At 36.5% G+C, this 17674-nt stretch overlaps 2 protein-coding genes across 5 annotated transcripts; both read left to right on the top strand.

Annotated features, from left to right (window-relative positions):
- The first annotated feature begins 1083 nt into the window (after positions 1-1083).
- Positions 1084-3904, top strand: LOC111290697 (beta-1,3-n-acetylglucosaminyltransferase radical fringe protein, putative (DUF604)). The gene is made up of 3 exons (XM_022882119.2): positions 1084-2700; positions 2782-3333; positions 3431-3904. The coding sequence occupies exons 1-3, from the start codon at positions 1753-1755 to the stop codon at positions 3539-3541; spliced, it is 1611 nt and encodes a 536-aa protein (XP_022737854.1). The 5' UTR covers positions 1084-1752; the 3' UTR covers positions 3542-3904.
- Positions 3905-11844: 7940 nt separating this feature from the next.
- On the top strand, positions 11845-16732 carry GTL1 (GT-2-like 1). 4 transcript variants are annotated; one of them, XM_022880658.2, is made up of 4 exons: positions 11882-12274; positions 12503-13118; positions 14116-15751; positions 15892-16732. In XM_022880658.2, exons 2-4 carry the CDS (start codon positions 12730-12732, stop codon positions 16165-16167), a joined length of 2301 nt encoding a protein of 766 aa, XP_022736393.1. In that variant the 5' UTR covers positions 11882-12274; positions 12503-12729; the 3' UTR covers positions 16168-16732. The 4 variants fall into 4 exon arrangements, with proteins under 4 accessions (XP_022736391.1, XP_022736393.1, XP_022736394.1 ...); XM_089768243.1 differs by having other exon boundaries at positions 12021-12274; positions 15896-16732; XM_022880656.2 differs by having other exon boundaries at positions 11845-13118.
- Positions 16733-17674: the final 942 nt, after the last annotated feature.

The raw sequence follows: 17674 nt of genomic DNA, 5'->3' as shown, positions 1-17674 counted from the left end.
AAATTTTATCTTACTTTTAAAAATTGGGGCATTTGATGCTTGATGGGTCGAACCGAGTTAGGCTTTGTGTGAGACATTAAAAAGACCAATCAAAGGCAAGGTCGAATCGATATGGTTCATAGAGATATTATTAGAATGCTTCTTTTTAGTTTTCACCAAAAACGGTAAATAGTATCACCAATGGAAACGAAATGGGTTGCGGTCAATATTAAGATTTTTTTTTATTCGATTTGATTCTATTCATAGATCGTAATTAATTCAACGCAAAATTAATTAATATTTAAAAGTAATTTAATAATTTTAATTTATTATAATATTAATAAAACAATATTTTTAAATATAAATTGTATTTTAATTATATCTAAATATGATATTTTTATTAAGTTAATATTTTAAATTAAAATATTAAATAATAATTTTATTAATATAATTCATATATATAAAAAAAATAAAAAATAAAATATTTTTTATATATACATGAATCTGTCAGATATAACTTAAATTTTGACATCGGTCCGACTAAAAAATATTAACCCATTTTCAACTTGATATTCAATTTAAAAGAATTTCATTTTATTGAATTATAATAAATTAAAATTTTATTAGATATAAATTATTTTATTATTTTTAAATAATAATGATGAGCGTTTAAAATTAAATTTTCTTAGACCTTGAGATTGAAATAAAGGTATAAATATAATACATCGAGTTTATTTATTACTGGAATTAAATTGAATTTAATTTTACATTTATACAAGAATTTGGTTAGATTGATTTGATTAGTTATCATATTTTTGTTATTTATTTATTTATACATATTAAATATATCTAAAAATAAAAATTAAATTAAATTCAGGAAACTTTCAAATCAGGTATTTAAATTTCAAATTTGAGTAACTCAATCTAACTCATAATGAACAAAAATTCATGGAATCAATCCCAAATAACTGAACAGTACTTTGGTTGATACACCTCTAGCTAAGGAGCAGGGACTTGGAGTGCCATTGCTCGCATTTATCATGTTGAATTCGAGTTTTCGTGGGAACTGTTTTCCAAAAAGGAAATTTGGAGAGCAATTAGCATGCTGACAAAATGCATCTACAGATTTCTTGTGTCAAAGCTTAGCATTAATTTGCCTTTGAGGAAAAAAAATACTTGTAAAATACCTGGCTACAGCAACTGCTAATTTGGCAATTAGCAGTATTTGGGCATAAAGCAGCCCAAGATGAGATAAAAACAAATACTCTTTTACAAAAAGAAGAAATTGGCTTCTTCAATTCCAAGAGGAATTTTGGAGGACGTTGGAAAATGGTTTCTGGGGACAACAACCAGGACACACCAGACACAGCGGAAAGTCGAGCTTCCAGTATAAATAAAGCTACAAAAACGCAACGGCTGTATCCTTCCATCTGGCCCAATTTCTTATGCGTTTTGGTAGTTTCAGAATTTGCAAAACGGAGTGCAAAATTTCCAATCAGAAAAAAAAAATATATGTCCAAACATCCAAAAAAAAAAATTGGGGAACAGAGAGAGGAAAACCTCCAATTTTTCTTGATTTCAGTTAAATTCAGTTACGTCCTTCCAACTGCAAACTTCTTTACCAAATCTTAAACCCTTCAAATCTTTTCATCCTTTTTGTACGTAAAACTTTCGCTTTTCCCCGCTGTTTTGCCTTTTTTTTTTTTTTTTTCAGTTGCCGTTTTGATTGGGCGGTGGCGGAAATGAGCGTTGAGGGTGAGGCTGCTCAACGTCATGATGCTGTCTTGCCATAATAACCTTTCCGTAACCAATGAGCGGTTCCCACGCCTCCCTAGAAGCCGATGTCGTCGTTGGCGTCAGAGCCGTACAGGAACCGCCGTGGTTGCGGTTGCCGCGTTGCTTATCTCCACCACTGCATGGCTCTCTCTTGTTTTCTCCGGCACGACCACTCGTTGCTGGCGTCGTTTGAAGGACTGGGAAGGTAGTCCCAATTACCTTTCCCGTTCGCTCCCCTGGTCTTCTTCTCCCAATCGCCGATTAATTCCTCCCCCTCCCTGGTTTGAATCGCCACCAGCATCTCCTCGTAACCGCAGCCTCTCGGAGCGTGAAAATGAGAAACAAGCGCTTTTGCTAAACGACATCGTATTTGGAATAGCAGGATCCTCGCATCTATGGAAACGACGGAAAGAGTTGGTTAGGCTTTGGTGGCGACCGTTGGAAATGCGAGGTCACGTTTGGTTAGAAGAGAAGGTCGCACCCGAAGAAGACGACGATTTGCTTCCACCACTCATGGTCTCCGAAGACATCTCACGTTTCCGTTACACTAACCCAACGGGCCATCCTTCCGGTCTCCGAATCTCCCGCATTTTAACGGAATCCTTCCGCCTTCGTCTCCCCAACGTCCGCTGGTTCGTTTTAGGAGACGACGACACGGTTTTCAACGTGGACAATCTGTTGTCCGTCTTAAACAAATACGATCCTTCCGAGATGATGTACATCGGAACGCCCTCAGAAAGTCACTCCGCCAACGCGTATTTCAGTCACTCCATGGCATTTGGCGGTGGCGGCATTGCCATTAGTTATCCTCTTGCGGATGCTCTCTCCATCTTCCATGATGAGTGCATCGAGAGGTATCCGAAGCTTTATGGAAGCGATGATCGTCTACACACCTGCATTACTGAGCTCGGTGTTCCTCTCACCAGAGAGCATGGCTTTCATCAGGTAGTCATAAATAAACTATTGAATATCCTGCTAATAATATAGTTACATATGATTAACTAATTACTATTTTTGTTTTGGTAGTGGGATATTAGAGGAAATGCGCACGGTCTTTTATCTTCTCATCCAATTGCACCATTCGTTTCAATCCACCATGTTGAATATGTGGATCCATTTTATCCTGGGTTAAGTTCGTTAGACAGTTTAAAACTTTTTACAAAAGCTATGAGAACTGAACCTATGAGTTTCCTACAACGATCAATCTGTTATGATCATGTTCGGCATCTCACTTTTTCAGTATCACTGGGTTATGTTGTTCAAGTGTTCCCAAATATTGTGCCACCTCGTGAGCTAGAACGTTCAGAGCATACCTACATTGCCTGGAATAAATTACGATACCCCAATGAATTTGATCTCGACATCAGGGATTCTTACAAATCTGTTTGCAAAAAGCCGGTTATGTTTTTCCTAAAAGATGTAAAGAAAGATGGTAATGCTACATTGGGGTCATATGCACGGGCCAAAGCCAAAGATGATCTAAAAAGAAAGGTTTTCTGCTTTCCACATTCCCCTCCGTTGCAATATGTGCAGAATGTCCAGGTTTTAGGGTATCCTCTTGGAAAGAATTGGCATCTGGTGCGTGGTGTTCTCATAATTGTTTCCTAAATTTTTTCTCCTTCAGGTAGTTTCTGGCCTTTTCAGTTTCATGATTATTTTCCATGTACTCTGGTAGGTGCCTCGTCGATTATGTTGCAAGGTAAACAATACCGGTGATGAACTCCTTAGATTAACAGTTGGGCAGTGTGAGAAGGGAGCTGTCAGTTCTTTTACAGATTCTCTGTGAATGATCAACAGATACTATTGAGTATATATAGAGGCTTCAAGACGGACCTCAAACTATTTTGTGTTTTATGCTTTGTGGCTGCCTGGAAGTTTTGGGGTGTGCCTTGAGATTGACATTGGACATTTTTCTCATAACCTTACTTCCCTATACCAGATATTGGATTGTTTTGTGGTACACAGTTGATAGAGTAGAAGATCAGGTTGCAACTTCAGTTCAGTCTTTCAATTCTTTGCCATCATTTTTGTTCAAAGGTAATTCGTAATATACTGATAGCTAACATTTTGAACTTGCTGATGCAGTGGAGTTGGTTGTTATTTGTGGATATGAAATTAAATTAGTTAATTTTATTTTTGGAGCACCTCATGATTCTGGGTATTGTGCTTGCCTGAATTAATTTTCATAGTTTCTGCTTGAGTGTGCTCCAATTGAAGGAGATGTTTAGTCTTGAATAAAACTAATCTCATCATCTAGATGATTGGCTATGTAAACAATTTTACAGTTGCTCAATGACTAGTTCAGAGAAGGCAGGGAATATAATAGGTCACTAAAGGGGAAGAATCTTATATCAAAACAGATTGAACAAAATACATCAGTAAACTAGTTTTGATGTCCTCGTCTATTTTAAATTTTAACACTTATGGATCTCTAGATGGATCTCTGCAAAAGGCATTGTCTGTTTGTAGTTATCTACTCAACTCTGCTTAATTAAAATCCTAGTGTACCATTTAATGCAAGCTGTATTGAACTGAACTTCTGTTTAAGTAGAGCCTATGAGCTTTTTGTCTCTCTTCCAAACCAAGTATAGCATATTGCTTAGCTAGACTATATAGTTCCCTTTTATTTTCTTCTCCTTTCCAAATATGAGACCTGCCTCATAAGTATTTGGACTGTGAAATCCTATCGATTATATAATGTTATTTTCTTCTTTATCAGAAAGGAATAAGTAGAGTTACATGTTATAACAGGAGGACAAAAAAGTGTTTTGAAATAGCAGAGTTACATGTTATATTATAGGAAGTCAATTAGGATTCAAGGCATTATATGTCCTCATCATAGCTCAAGATGAGCTTTTTAGTTGATCATGATTGATTCCATATGACTGAATTAACGCTTATTTGCTTGAGTTACATGTTATATCATAGTAGCATAATCCTTAGTCAGGTGGTTGCTGTTTTTTCATTTTTCTTTTTTGAATAAATGGATCATTATTACTAACAGTCATCTAAAGTTTTTAAACTTCGATCAACTCTAGAAATCACTCTGCACCTTATTCTAATAGCCCTGTGGATGCTTTGTCCCAATCTGTTGGGGGTTACAGTATAATTCATTTCTTTAAAAGTATGCTTAATAAAAGAACTATAGTCAAGACTAACTTCTGCTAAGTTTAAAATAGCTGCGGTGACTTGAGTGAATGTGGTTGTACTAATTAAATTAAATTGTTCTTGTTTTATCTTCTCTGATGTAAATCCTGTCTTTGACCCTGTGTAGGAAAGAAAACATACTTCTTTGAGCATCTTAAATATGTTAGGACATCCATTACTTCCATTGATCTATTTGTTCGCCTTTTCTTGTAGTGCCACTAACTTTTCCCTTAAGGACCTTCCACTTGATTCATTAGTTCCTTCTAAACTTTTAGGTATGAACCTACTAGCTGTGTGATTTTTCTGAACTCTAAGAGCTAGATATTTAGGGAATTCTATAATTTTCTTTTGCTTTTCTGATCTTAATCAATGATTGCTATAAACTAATGAGATAATTAGTTGCTTCTAAACTTTTAGGTATGAACCTACTAGCTGTGTGATTTTTCTGAACTCTAAGAGCTAGATATTTAGGGAATTCTATAATTTTCTTTTGCTTTTCTGATCTTAATCAATGATTGCTATAAACTAATGAGATATATTGTCTCCCCTATAATAATGTTATAAATAGTTTAAATGAGGTCAACCAGTGGAAGTGAAACTGGGATGTCTATCAATAATGTTATGCCATGAAATATAAACCAATGAACATGCAGTTTCTTTATGCTTAGGTCATCTTGCTTGGTATGCCTTTCATTCCTTTTCTTTTGCAGTTCTATCCTTTCTATGGTTTGTGATATGCCTGATCTGGCATTCTGATAATAGAAGTTTTTAATTTTATTTATTTATTTATTTATTTTGTGAAAGTTGGGGCATTAGTCAAAATATTCTACCTTTTACTTCATGTTTCTTCTTTTTGCTGTATATCATACTTGTTATTTCTGTTTGTCTAAAAACAAATATCCTACATGATTTTGTTTGATGGAAGAAAGCAGATATGGACCTGTCTAAATTAGCATTTATTTTATCTTAAATGTCCAAAAGTAAAATGAATCTATTGTGTCTGCAACATTTTGGCTTGCAGCCATCTCTTACTGCCTTAGCTAAAAGCTTAGGTGGCCAAATGGACTTGAGGGCTCCCCAAGCATGTTAAAAATTCATCCTAGGGTCGCTCCACTGATTGGAACACTTAGAGGAGCTTCCGAGTCAATCACTTCCATTCCTCTCATTAGACCATCTGTAGTGCTAATAGCTACAGCTTTAACTTGATTTTTTCTTAATAATTGCTGTACCTCACAAGTTACATTAATTTGTTGACCAATGGTATCTCGACCCTTAACTACCAAAGCGTTGTAAATATTAGGCATCTTGCCTGGGGGAAAGGCTACATCCAGTACTCTGTTGCTTGACTTAGCTAAATGTAAGTTCTAATGACTGAGCTTATAATTGTCATGCTAGTCATTTTGGAATTGTGGCTGGTCCTTCATGGGATTAACAACTAAAGAGAGAAGGCCTATAAACTATCGACCTTCTTCTTAATGGCAAGGATGCAATTTAAACGTTAAACATGCCTGGTTCTTTTCTCTATGTCGAGGAGTTCTTTCCTTAGGATGAAAGAGAAAGAACAAAAACACTATGTTTTCTCATTAGATAAACATGTGCGCTCGCCTGAAAATTTGTTGACTAACTGTTAAAATTAAGGTGATGCTGCTGCAATGGCTGCATATTTATATCTCTCTTTTGGCCATTCATTTGGGTAGAGTGTCGTCATAGAAAACCCAAAGTTAGTAGGTGTCCCAGCGCACATAGTTTCTACGTTATTTTGCAATTTAAATTAGGATTTTATACAGGGTTTGTAATTCTGGTATGATTTCTTCTTTTCTTCAATACTGTTTCCTTTTTCCTTTTTGATTATTACTAGATGTACTGAAATTTGATGATTTGGGTGGTTGCTTGATTTATATGTTAGAGCCAGAGAATATGATAATTTTATGTTAGTGGTGCTTAATTTTGTATATTCAGTCATTCCTTGCAATTTCAGAATATCCAATTTGTCTTCAGTTTTTCTCCACATAGCTGAACTTCAATTTTGGGAATAGATGGTGTAAAATGTTGGTTTTCTTTGGCGTTCCCATGATTGACACTGTGTTGAATTGTTAGTCCCAAAGCAAAGCTAGCATATGCAAAACAAAGGTACTAGAACAGGTACAGCATATTAATGTGTGAAAATGATGATTATGAATTCCACTAAAAGGTCTCAGGTCAAAGAAAGAAGAAAAAGTTAATTTAGAGGTTTGTTTAACTGAATTACTTGGAAATGCTCTATGTGAACAACCTTACTATTTCAATGGAACTTCTGCTAAACACTAGGAATTTAACTTAAATCATTTGAAGTTACTTCAAGTAGTTTAAAAACTAATGGTTCTCTGACTTGGTTGAGAAGGAACTGATGGTGTAGACCTGCTTGGGACAATGGGTGAATCTAGAATTTTAAGAAGTCAATATGATCAAGGCATTTGATGTCACAGTAAGACTTACAAGGGGCACATTTGCTAAATTGTAGGTGTAACTCAGTCACTGGCTAGAAAGGCTAACAATTGCATGTTAGATGCACCTTTTTACATTTACTTCTTGCACCATAGATTTTTGTGCTTTCGTAGTGAGCATTTTACGACTGGTGAAAGTTTTGAGTGCATTGAAGGAGGATACTTCACTCCAGCTAACTGGCTGATATTTTATGAACCATAAGCCACTAATAATAAGTGGACGAAACAGTAAGTTCGTAGCTGAGGCCCATTATAATTTTGGTTAATTTGATTAGATGGGACACATCTAAACTTTTAGTTAGTTGCATTCAAGTGACTTTCCCTCCCTTCTATTTTGGGAAGATTTTCTTTTTCCTACAATATTATATAATTTAGTATGAAAAGTACCCTAGTCATTTGGATTCCATGGAACTTGCTTCTATTGTTATGGAACTCAGCAGTGCCATGGTTGCTATTACATTTTTTAAGGGAGGGGAAGGGTGGTAAAGGGTATACTCGTTTCGTGCATTTCGCAACCGTGACTTTGTAGAGTAGAACGGGTCGGGTTTTTGTTTTCTTTTTAGTAAAGATAATGTTTTGATCTCATTGTGACCAAATGAGGTGAGTGCCCTTCAATTCTCTGATAGTTATATGCATTCTCACTTCTTTTCAGAGTGATCACTTTTTTGGTATCTTAAGGGAAAGAATGACCTGGATTCTGGGTGAAGTCTGCTGCATGTCTTTGTTAATGCATATAGAAAGGCAGAAAATTTTGGGAGAAGATAAAATTTTAGTAGCTAGTTACTGTAAGAAAGACAAATATAGATCTGATACATCTCAATCCTTGTGTAATGTCATTTCTCAAATTGTGGACGTATCCAACTCTTGAAAGTATTCTTTTCTCATTTTACTTATGTGATGGAGACGCATCCATGTAAGATATCAATAATATTCGACATCATAATATATGAACATTAGGGTACTGTGTCAGTTGCAACTACCATTGCAAATGTTAAATCCCTTCATTCATAATGTTCTATTTCTTCTAGTTGCTTTTAGCTGTCATTGTCTCCTTCCTGATATTGTTTCCTTCTCCTGATTTATGGTGGACATTCGTGATGTTGCTGAGTATTAGATCCTTGAAGAGTAGAGATTCCATCCATTATTCTTTCCTTTCCTGTTTCCACTTTCTAGTAGGGTAAGAAACTTTCCTTGAAGGTAACTTGTCTATAGATATCAGATATAGTCCTCCTGCTTAGACTGCTCTTTTGCCGCCATTTCAGCCTGTAAATCTTGACTTGATTTCCTTAACATTGAGGCAATTCTCTGATATTCTCTAAAGTTAGTGTCAGATGCAAGTCAATTTAGATTCGACAAAGCAATCAGTAACCCACGCCTGTATGCTGAAGCGTTTGCCAAACACGTGAAATAAAAACTGCTAAGGACGAGTCTAGAGGAAAAAACAAAGAACTGATAAAGACGAGTGTCTTCTTTGCTTATGTGCTTAAACCCGCGTTCTAATCACTGTAATTTTTTATTAATAATTGATTTGATGTAGAGGCGTTTTTCAGCTGTTATCTCATTTTCGCCTTTTGTTTTTATTCGCACTTCGATTCCAATTTGACAAACTAAGCAGTGAATCACTTCCTATCATTCGCGCGTTGTGTATTAGCCCGTTGGGTCAGGAACCTTTTTCTTTTGTCTTTTTAATATTTCAGACCATTTGCAACAAAAATACAAAAATGCACACTCAGTGGGATTTCTATTAATTAAAAAAACAAAGTATTTACAGTTCTACAGAAATTTTCTTCTTTTCTTGAGCCCAAATTGCTTTCACGTTTCAGCTTTAGAGCTAGATTTGAGAGTTTGTTCGACATTGTTATATGATGAAGTTATGAACACCAAAAGAGGATTTGGACCACCATAACATAGTGCCTTTTTTTTTTTTTTTTTTCTTTATTTTGCTTGAATTCATTAATTTGAGTTCAATGGAATGCAAATACTACAACTAAAAACACACAAAAAGCTACCTGCTTGTTTTTTGTGGTTTAGAATTTGCGTTTGAGACTTTGAAAAGACAACTATTTATACAACCTTTTGATTTTTGAATTATTCCATGTGGCATGGTTTTTCAGATATTTATTTTGCCATAGCATTTCAACTGTTGTTTTCTTAAACTTTTTCATTACTTTGCAAAATTCCCACCACTATTATGTCTTTTTCACCACACAAATTTTCAGTGCAATTTTCTTTTTACCTCGAGACTTTTCGACCGAGCTCCATTGCAAACTACATTTGTTTAGGGAGGCTTTCTTTTTTTCTTTCTTTTGTTTTTTAGTCTGCGGCAGGAACTTACTAGAAAAGATCTATGCCTACACACGTTGAACTGATTTGATTTCATATGAGGTTCGATTATAACTTAAAAGAAAAAAAATCCGTCTTATTCAGAAATCAATAACACTTTAATTAAAGTTTAAATTTACTGACCTCTATGCAACAATAATAATAATAATAACAATAATAACAATAATAATAATAATAATAATAATAATAATAAACAGAAACATGAATTCAAAATGTACCAACAATCAAAGAATAATTATTGTTATTATCGTAAATGAGAAATACAAAGTGTTGTTAGGAAACTGTATTTGGAACTGCGTGTGAACGGCAAGTAGAGGTATAAAATAGAGAATAAGAACATGTGAATTTGAATAATGAAATCAGTTGTGTGATCTAATAGTGTAATACTCATCTTTTAATTTTAATGATAGAATTTATTTAATTTAATTAATTTATAAAATTACTTTAATAAGTAATGTCTACTAAATTTGAGATTTAAATTTTAATATTTTTAATTTTTTGGACTTTTTTTTTTTAAAGTGACAAAAATTTAATTTTCATCATTTTAATTATAAAAAGTTAAGGGAATGAAAATGAAAAGGCAAACGCAAAGGCAAAGGCAAAGGGAGAGGGAGAGGGAGAGGCAAGAGGCATGTGCACCGATTTGGGCATAATGGGGAAGATGCCTGGCAGTTGGGGGATTTCACAAATCCTGGAGAAACGCCACGCACGTTCTTACCACCTCATGTTTTGGGCCCTCTTACAGCTGTCCCAATCTGTTCCTGTCCCTTCTTTTCTGTTCTTTTTTTAATTTTTTATTTTCCAACATCTTAACTGTAGACCGTCGCCGTAGTATTATTTTTTTATTTTCTTTAATTTTATCTCCCATTCACATTTTTCTTTCTCTTATTGCAATATTAGAATTCATTTGGATTGCGCGTGGGAGAATTCTGACCGTGTTGTCTATATCATTTTATTTATTACATTTTTTAAAAATTTAATCATAAAATATATTTACCATTAAAATCTTTTTCAATTAGATAAAAAAAAACTAACATTGATGATGAGTTAAAATTTACTTATTATTGGCTATTGAATTGCTTGCTTTATAAAACATAAAAGGGCAGCTGTGCCATGATTAATGTTACTGACCTAACAATAACATATTGATACGGGCTTTTATAATCTAATAATACATTGGATCCATTTTACTATTGACTTATATTATCAAAATATAATATAAAATAGTATAATTTAAAATATTATTAATAATAACTTAGCGCTGTAATTAAGAAAAAGCAAAGAAAGATTATACAGGTATTTGGGTGCATGTACTTAATCAAGGAAAGAGGACAGGAGGTTATGGTGATTAATAATAAAACTAAAGGCCCCCAATCTGATCACATGGAGCTTAGCAAGAATTGGGAGGAGATGGGGCCGACAAGTTTGTTTAACTAAAGTCCTCTCAGACTGACAAGCTGGCCTGGGGCACTCACCATATGCCGTTTTGGTTGGTGATTAATTTGGTTAATTGGTTTAACATGGTTGAGGCCTAAAGGGAAAGAAAGGGATGATTGACAGGGGATTGAAGGAGTGTGGGATTAAAATTCTTTTCTATTGGAATTCAGTTTCTGAAACACACACCAATTAAGTAGCGTACGTGCATGAATTACCAAAGCTACATCTATATTGCTTTGCTCGTATATTCGGTTTTGGTTAGGTTAATTATTAAGTATGCATCTACTCTGGTTTAGTGCAAACGTACATATTCTCATTCTAATTCTAATTCTAATTCCTGCATGCCTTCCATGTACCTTAAACTTTGGTAAAACGAAAAAAAAAAAAGGCAAATCCCAGGGTTCACCTGCTGGGAAGAGGCCAATAATCCGATGCAAAAACCCAATTATTAATGGCCAATGAGAATGAGAGTGAGTTGGTCAATTTACGGGACATTAATGGATGGAGCGGGAGGAAGAGCTGGTCAGGCACTAGATTTTTATTCCGAAGACTAGAGAATACAGATATTTTTATCTCTTTTTATTTTTTATAAAAAAATATATATTTTATTATATACTATTAGCTGTGTTCATAAAAAAAAAAAATTAATAAATTAATAAAAACAAATGTAGGCAAAAGTGGTTTTAACAATTATTAGCTGCAAAGTGAGAGCCGCTGACAACACAGCATCTCCTTTGTTTTATCATTTCATTTAATTTCTCCCTCTTCTTCTTCTCTCTCTCTCTTAATCACCATCATCCTCATAATCGTCATCTTCATTCATTTTTATCTCTTCTCTCTCTCTTTCAATCCTTTACTTTCTCTTTCTCTTTTATTCCGTCCAAATTTTGCAGAGTGCAGCAACTGTAGTTGATGATGATTATGCCCTTCTGCTTCTCTTCTCTTTCTTCCTTAACTGCGGCCCTCCTCCTTTCTTTCTCTTTTCTACTAATACTAGTTTAATTTTCCCATCAATTAAAGAAAAAAAAATTACTTATAAAGAAAGGAGATTAGAAAAGAAAAGAGAAGAAGGAATAAAAATCTAAATCTGAAAGGGGCAGCACTAACTCGTAGGAATACTCTTTCCGGCTTTCAATCTTTCCTTTCCAGTTGTCTACTCTCTCTCTCTCTCTCTTAATCCTTTTTTATTATAATTAATATTATTATTGTTTTAAAAAAATTCGTCAATTGTATTTAACATCACCCCATCTTTCACCAAACTTTCTCTTCTTACTGTTTTGTTTCTCTTATCGTTTGAATTAGGTCCATTTCTTTCTTTCTTTTTTTTTTTTTTTCAGTATACCCATCACCGCCAAAAAGCAACAGCTCCCCCCTCTCGCATCGCAACTTTGTTGGGGAGGGAGAGGAGGGCAATACACACAACAAGACATAATTCAACTGAATTGTCGAGTGTTATCATTGATGAGAAGAAGAAGAAGAAAGATCTTCATGCACCATTGATTAACTTTTGCCAACCGGCTTGTTTATCGACATCACTGAAGGAAAACAACATAATTAAAAGGAGATGCAGCAAGGAGGTGGTGGTGGAGGAGGAGGAGGAGGAGGGCATCAATCTCAAGACGAGGAGATGGGTGCTCCAACAACGGGTGCAGTGAGCAGCAGCCACATGGTAAGCGAGCAGTCGGAGCAGTTAGTGGAAGCGGCATCGCCCATAAGTAGTAGACCGCCTGCCACCGGGAATTTGGACGAGTTCATAAGGTTTGCAAGTGGTGGAGGAGATGAGGGAGGAGACGAAGGGGACCGAGCAGGTGGCGGAGGAGGAGCAGCTGGAGTTTCGAGTGGCAATAGGTGGCCCCGTCAAGAGACTCTTGCTCTTCTCAAGATTAGGTCAGATATGGATGCTGTTTTCCGTGATGCCACCGTCAAGGGCCCTCTTTGGGAAGATGTTTCCAGGTAAAGTAATTCGCCCCCATGTCACACGGTCGCAACCCAAATTACAGATTTGTAGAGTTTTTTTTTTCCTTTTCTAAATCTTGTTTGCCAAAAATAAAACTAAATTCAACTACTAGTAAAAATTCAATCATACCATAATGCATTGCTCTCCAACAGCTTAGTTATAGAAATGAAATACTGATGGGATCGGTTTTTCCTCAAGACCTCCTCGCCCCCTTCTCTTCTCTCTCTCTCTCTCTCTCTCATTCTCCACACAAACGCACATGGCTTCTATCTGTTTCCATCACCACTCACGAGATGGGGTATCTCTTTCTTTTTGTTAGCACCTCCTTTCTTACAATTAAGAAATCGCCCAGATCCGCTGCATGAGCTCTAGCCAATCCGATCTTTTCTTTTCTATATATATTCTCCTTTATTAACTTACTACTGGTAGTATTTAAGTACTAAATTAAAAGCGTTCCTGGCACCTGACCTTGGCCTGCCTCCTCCTGCCCGGGCCTGGGTATCTTATTTTAATCAATTCCAAATCGAAATTCGGAAATTTGAAAATCCCGAGATGAATTCTTTTAACTACTTATCAAATTTTTTAGACACCATGGAAGGAAGGCCATCAGCACTCTTTTTTTTTTGGGGGGGGGGGGGGGAGGGGGGGTGGGGGTTTTCACTCCTTTTCACATCAATAATACTTACATACATAAACACCAGATCAGATTATCATTGATTATTATATGGAAAGGACAGGTGAGGTCAGTTGGGTAACTGTGTGAGAATGGAGGCAGTAAAGTATTTTCATTTTCATATTTCGTATTGTTCAATGTTCATTCAAGCAGGAAAGAGTATTACTAGAAGCAGGTTTACCGTGGACTTCATTAATTCCTTCTCTCCATACTTATCATTAGTTAACAGTAACACGGCAAAAGGTGTGGTTCAGATAATTGCCAAATTAATATATATATATTTGATTATTATATGAAAAAACCACGGGGGTGGCTCGCAGGAAGCTAGCGGAGCTGGGTTACAAAAGGAGTGCCAAAAAGTGCAAGGAAAAATTCGAGAACGTCCACAAGTACTACAAGCGAACAAAAGAAGGCCGAGCTGGGCGTCAAGATGGTAAGAGTTACAAGTTTTTCAGCCAGCTAGAGGCTCTCCATACGACTTCTCCCACTGTTGCTGCCAACGTGTCAACACCCATGATAATTGTCACTGCCACTACCGCCGCCAGCCTAGACGTGGCTCCCGTTTCGGTTGGGATCCCTATGCCCATCTCTTCTGTCAGAATTCCACCTACAGCCGCTATCAGAATGTCATCCTCTGTGTTACCCATGCCTCCCGCGCAAGTGCCACCTCCTATCACCACCACAGCCGCTCCATTTGGAATCAGCTTCTCTTCTAATAGCTCTTCCTCTTCTGAAGGCTTTGAAGACGATGATGACGGAGAAGATGAAGTTGGAGGAGAACCGTCGAGCATGGCTGGCACTAGTCGTAAACGTAAAAGGCAGTCGTCAAGAGGGGGTGGTAGTACCACCAGGAGGATGATGGAATTCTTCGAGGTTCTAATGAAACAGGTCATGCAGAAACAAGAAGCCATGCAGCAGAGGTTTTTAGAAGCCATAGAGAGGAGAGAGCAAGATAGGATGATAAGAGAAGAGGCTTGGAAAAGACAAGAGATGGCTAGATTAACTCACGAACATGAACTAATGGCTCAAGAACGTGCCATTGCTGCTTCCAGGGATGCTGCTATTATTTCTTTTTTGGAGAAGATTACTGGTCAGACTATATGGTTACCCACAACTGTTACTATCCCCGCTGCTCCGCCTCCACTGACACAACCGGCGGTGCCAGTTGTTCCACCAATAGCTCCTATTCCTGCGGCAACTCCACCATCGCATCAGCCACCGTCATTACCACAACAACAACAGCGTAACTCGCAACCGCAGCAACTGCAACAGTCACAGTCGCACTATCAACATCGGCAGCAGCAGCAACAACAGCAACCTCAAAATACTGAAGTTTTGAGGCATCATCAACAGCCTATTTCTTCAGAAGTACTAATAGCTATCCCGGAACAACAGGTCCCACCACAGGAGATTGGTGGGAGCGCGAGCTTGGAGCCTGCCTCTTCTAGATGGCCTAAAGCTGAAGTTCTTGCACTGATAAACCTGAGGAGTGGGCTTGAAACCACGTATCAAGAGGCTGGGCCCAAGGGCCCTTTTTGGGAAGAAATATCCACTGGTATGTTCAGGATGGGCTACAGGAGAAGCGCCAAAAGATGCAAGGAAAAATGGGAGAACATCAACAAATACTTCAAGAAGGTGAAAGAAAGTAATAAGAAACGTCCCGAGGATGCCAAAACCTGCCCCTATTTTCACCAACTCGATTTCCTTTACCGTGAGAAAATACTTGGAGGTGGGACTAGCGGTGGTTCCAGTAGCTTTGGTGACCGGAATAGGCCTGAAGAAGAAACGTCACAACAGCATCAAGAAACTAGTGACGCCCCACCAATCATGGCAGCGCCGCAATTGACGCAGCCTACTGATCAATCTGAAGACAAAACCGGAGCTGATGTGGTGACAAGCAAAGAACATTTACCTGGGAGTCTCTTTGGAGAAGGAAATGGTGGAGCTGCGAAGAAGGTAAATTTATTTTACTTACCAGGGTCTTTATTTTCTTTTATCACTCACCACCATCATTTAAGTTTGAGATTTTCAATTACCATTGCATTTTGATAAACCATTTTATATGATGCCTATTCATTCTTGGGTTGGCATTGAAGCCAGAAGACATTGTGAGGGAGCTGATGGAAGAGCGGGGGATGCACCGGCAACAACACCATCAAGGACAATCCTTGTTGGTGGATGGCTATGATAGGATTGATGAACCTGATAGTGATAATATGGATCATGATGAAGACGAAGACGAGGATGAAGATGGCGACGAATTGGAAGAAGAGCGAAAGATAGCTTATAAGATAGAATTTCAAAGACAGAATGCAAGCACTCCCAATGGAGGAGGAAATGGGGCACCCTCCTTTTTGGCCATGGTTCAATAACCTTGGCAGCTCCATCACTAAAAATGTACCATATGTACCTATGTGTGCAGAAGCTCAACAAAACACCTAACAACTTAGTTCGAAAAACCTTCTATCGTCAAAAGGCTTCCTCATTTCTCCATTTTGTATCTTCTCCTAATTCCATTTCTTAGTCCTTGCCTTAGCCTTCCTTTCAACCTTCAATAATTCAGTATCACCCTCTTCTTCACAATCCTCGTTGTTTTCTTCTTTCTTCATTCTTCTTCAAAATAGCTTCGCTGACACAGAAAGTCGTCTGAGACAAAACAGACTCTTGGATGGCAGACGTCCCACTTGCATCTATCATCACTTGTTTGCAATTTATTGATTTGTTGGTGAATAAGGAATTCCGTTTCAAAGGAAATCGGGAAAGAGAGATTGAATTGTGACAGAAGAAATAAGCTTGGGTTGTACTGTTGTGTACAAGAAAAAGGAGAAAATTAAGAGGAAAGTTTCTTTAGAGAGAACTCCAATGTTTATGGACTTTTTATTAAGACTTGTTTACATTTACAAACTTAAAAATGAATTTATAGACTAGATTTACCTAGTTTTCAAATTAATTCAATTAAAATGAAAAACTAGATAATAATAAATTCAAAATAATCCTAACTACTTATCCTAATAAACATAATTTTAAATAAAAACATAACTAAAATGGACATATCATATACCAGCAGCAGCGTATGTGAGAGAAGAGGAGATAAAAGAGTGCAAGAAATATCGGATGTAAGTAGGAGAAGCTAGCAATTGTTAATTTTATTGATGATAAGTTTTTTTTCCGTTCTCTCTTACTTTGCTTGGTTTAAATTTAAGGAATTAAAGAATATTAGTTCCTTTCCTTCCAGGGCTTCTTAGATTTTTTTTTTTTTTTTCTTTTCGTCAACTGTTCACTCTTCATATTCTTCCCCGGCCCTTTTAACTTCGTGATCGGTTATTATTTGTCTTTAATTTGTCATCGTTCTTTGTATATAGGTTTAATTCTAGCAGTCCAGAATCTCAACCAAACAAGTTCTGATAGGAGAAATTACGGATCTTGGTCTTTAATCCCCTTTCTCCCTGATTTTCTTCCACTATTATTATTATTATTATTATACCATTCATTTCTTTGTTGCCTCAAGGTATTGTTCTTATTGCCTTTGTGGCCTTGGTTTAGGGATATCAGGATTTGAACTTTTTTCTGAATTAACAATCGTTCAACACACTTTATAATAAACTACGACGGTTATTGGCTGCCCATTAACAAACAGTTCAACACATCTGACGCAAAGTAATTAATATAGCCAGAAAGTCTTTATCAAAGCTTTCGGAATTTGGAAATGGCAGTGAATAGTGATAATTAATTAACAGAAGGAAAAAAATAAAAAATTAAATAATGATTCCTGAAACGGTGTCAGTTGACTGCTATTTATATTTATATATATATACACTAGTTTTTTGTCCGTGTATGATGCAAGTAAAATTTTTATTTCTAAAAGTTCAATTCAATAAA

Source organism: Durio zibethinus, chromosome 11 (assembly GCF_047325235.1).
Source record: "Durio zibethinus cultivar Kanyao isolate XHJ-2024 chromosome 11, ASM4732523v1, whole genome shotgun sequence".
Classification (NCBI taxonomy): Eukaryota; Viridiplantae; Streptophyta; class Magnoliopsida; order Malvales; family Malvaceae; genus Durio; species Durio zibethinus.
The sequence above is the reverse complement of the archived record's forward strand: the minus strand, read 5'-3'. Positions and strand labels throughout refer to the sequence as shown.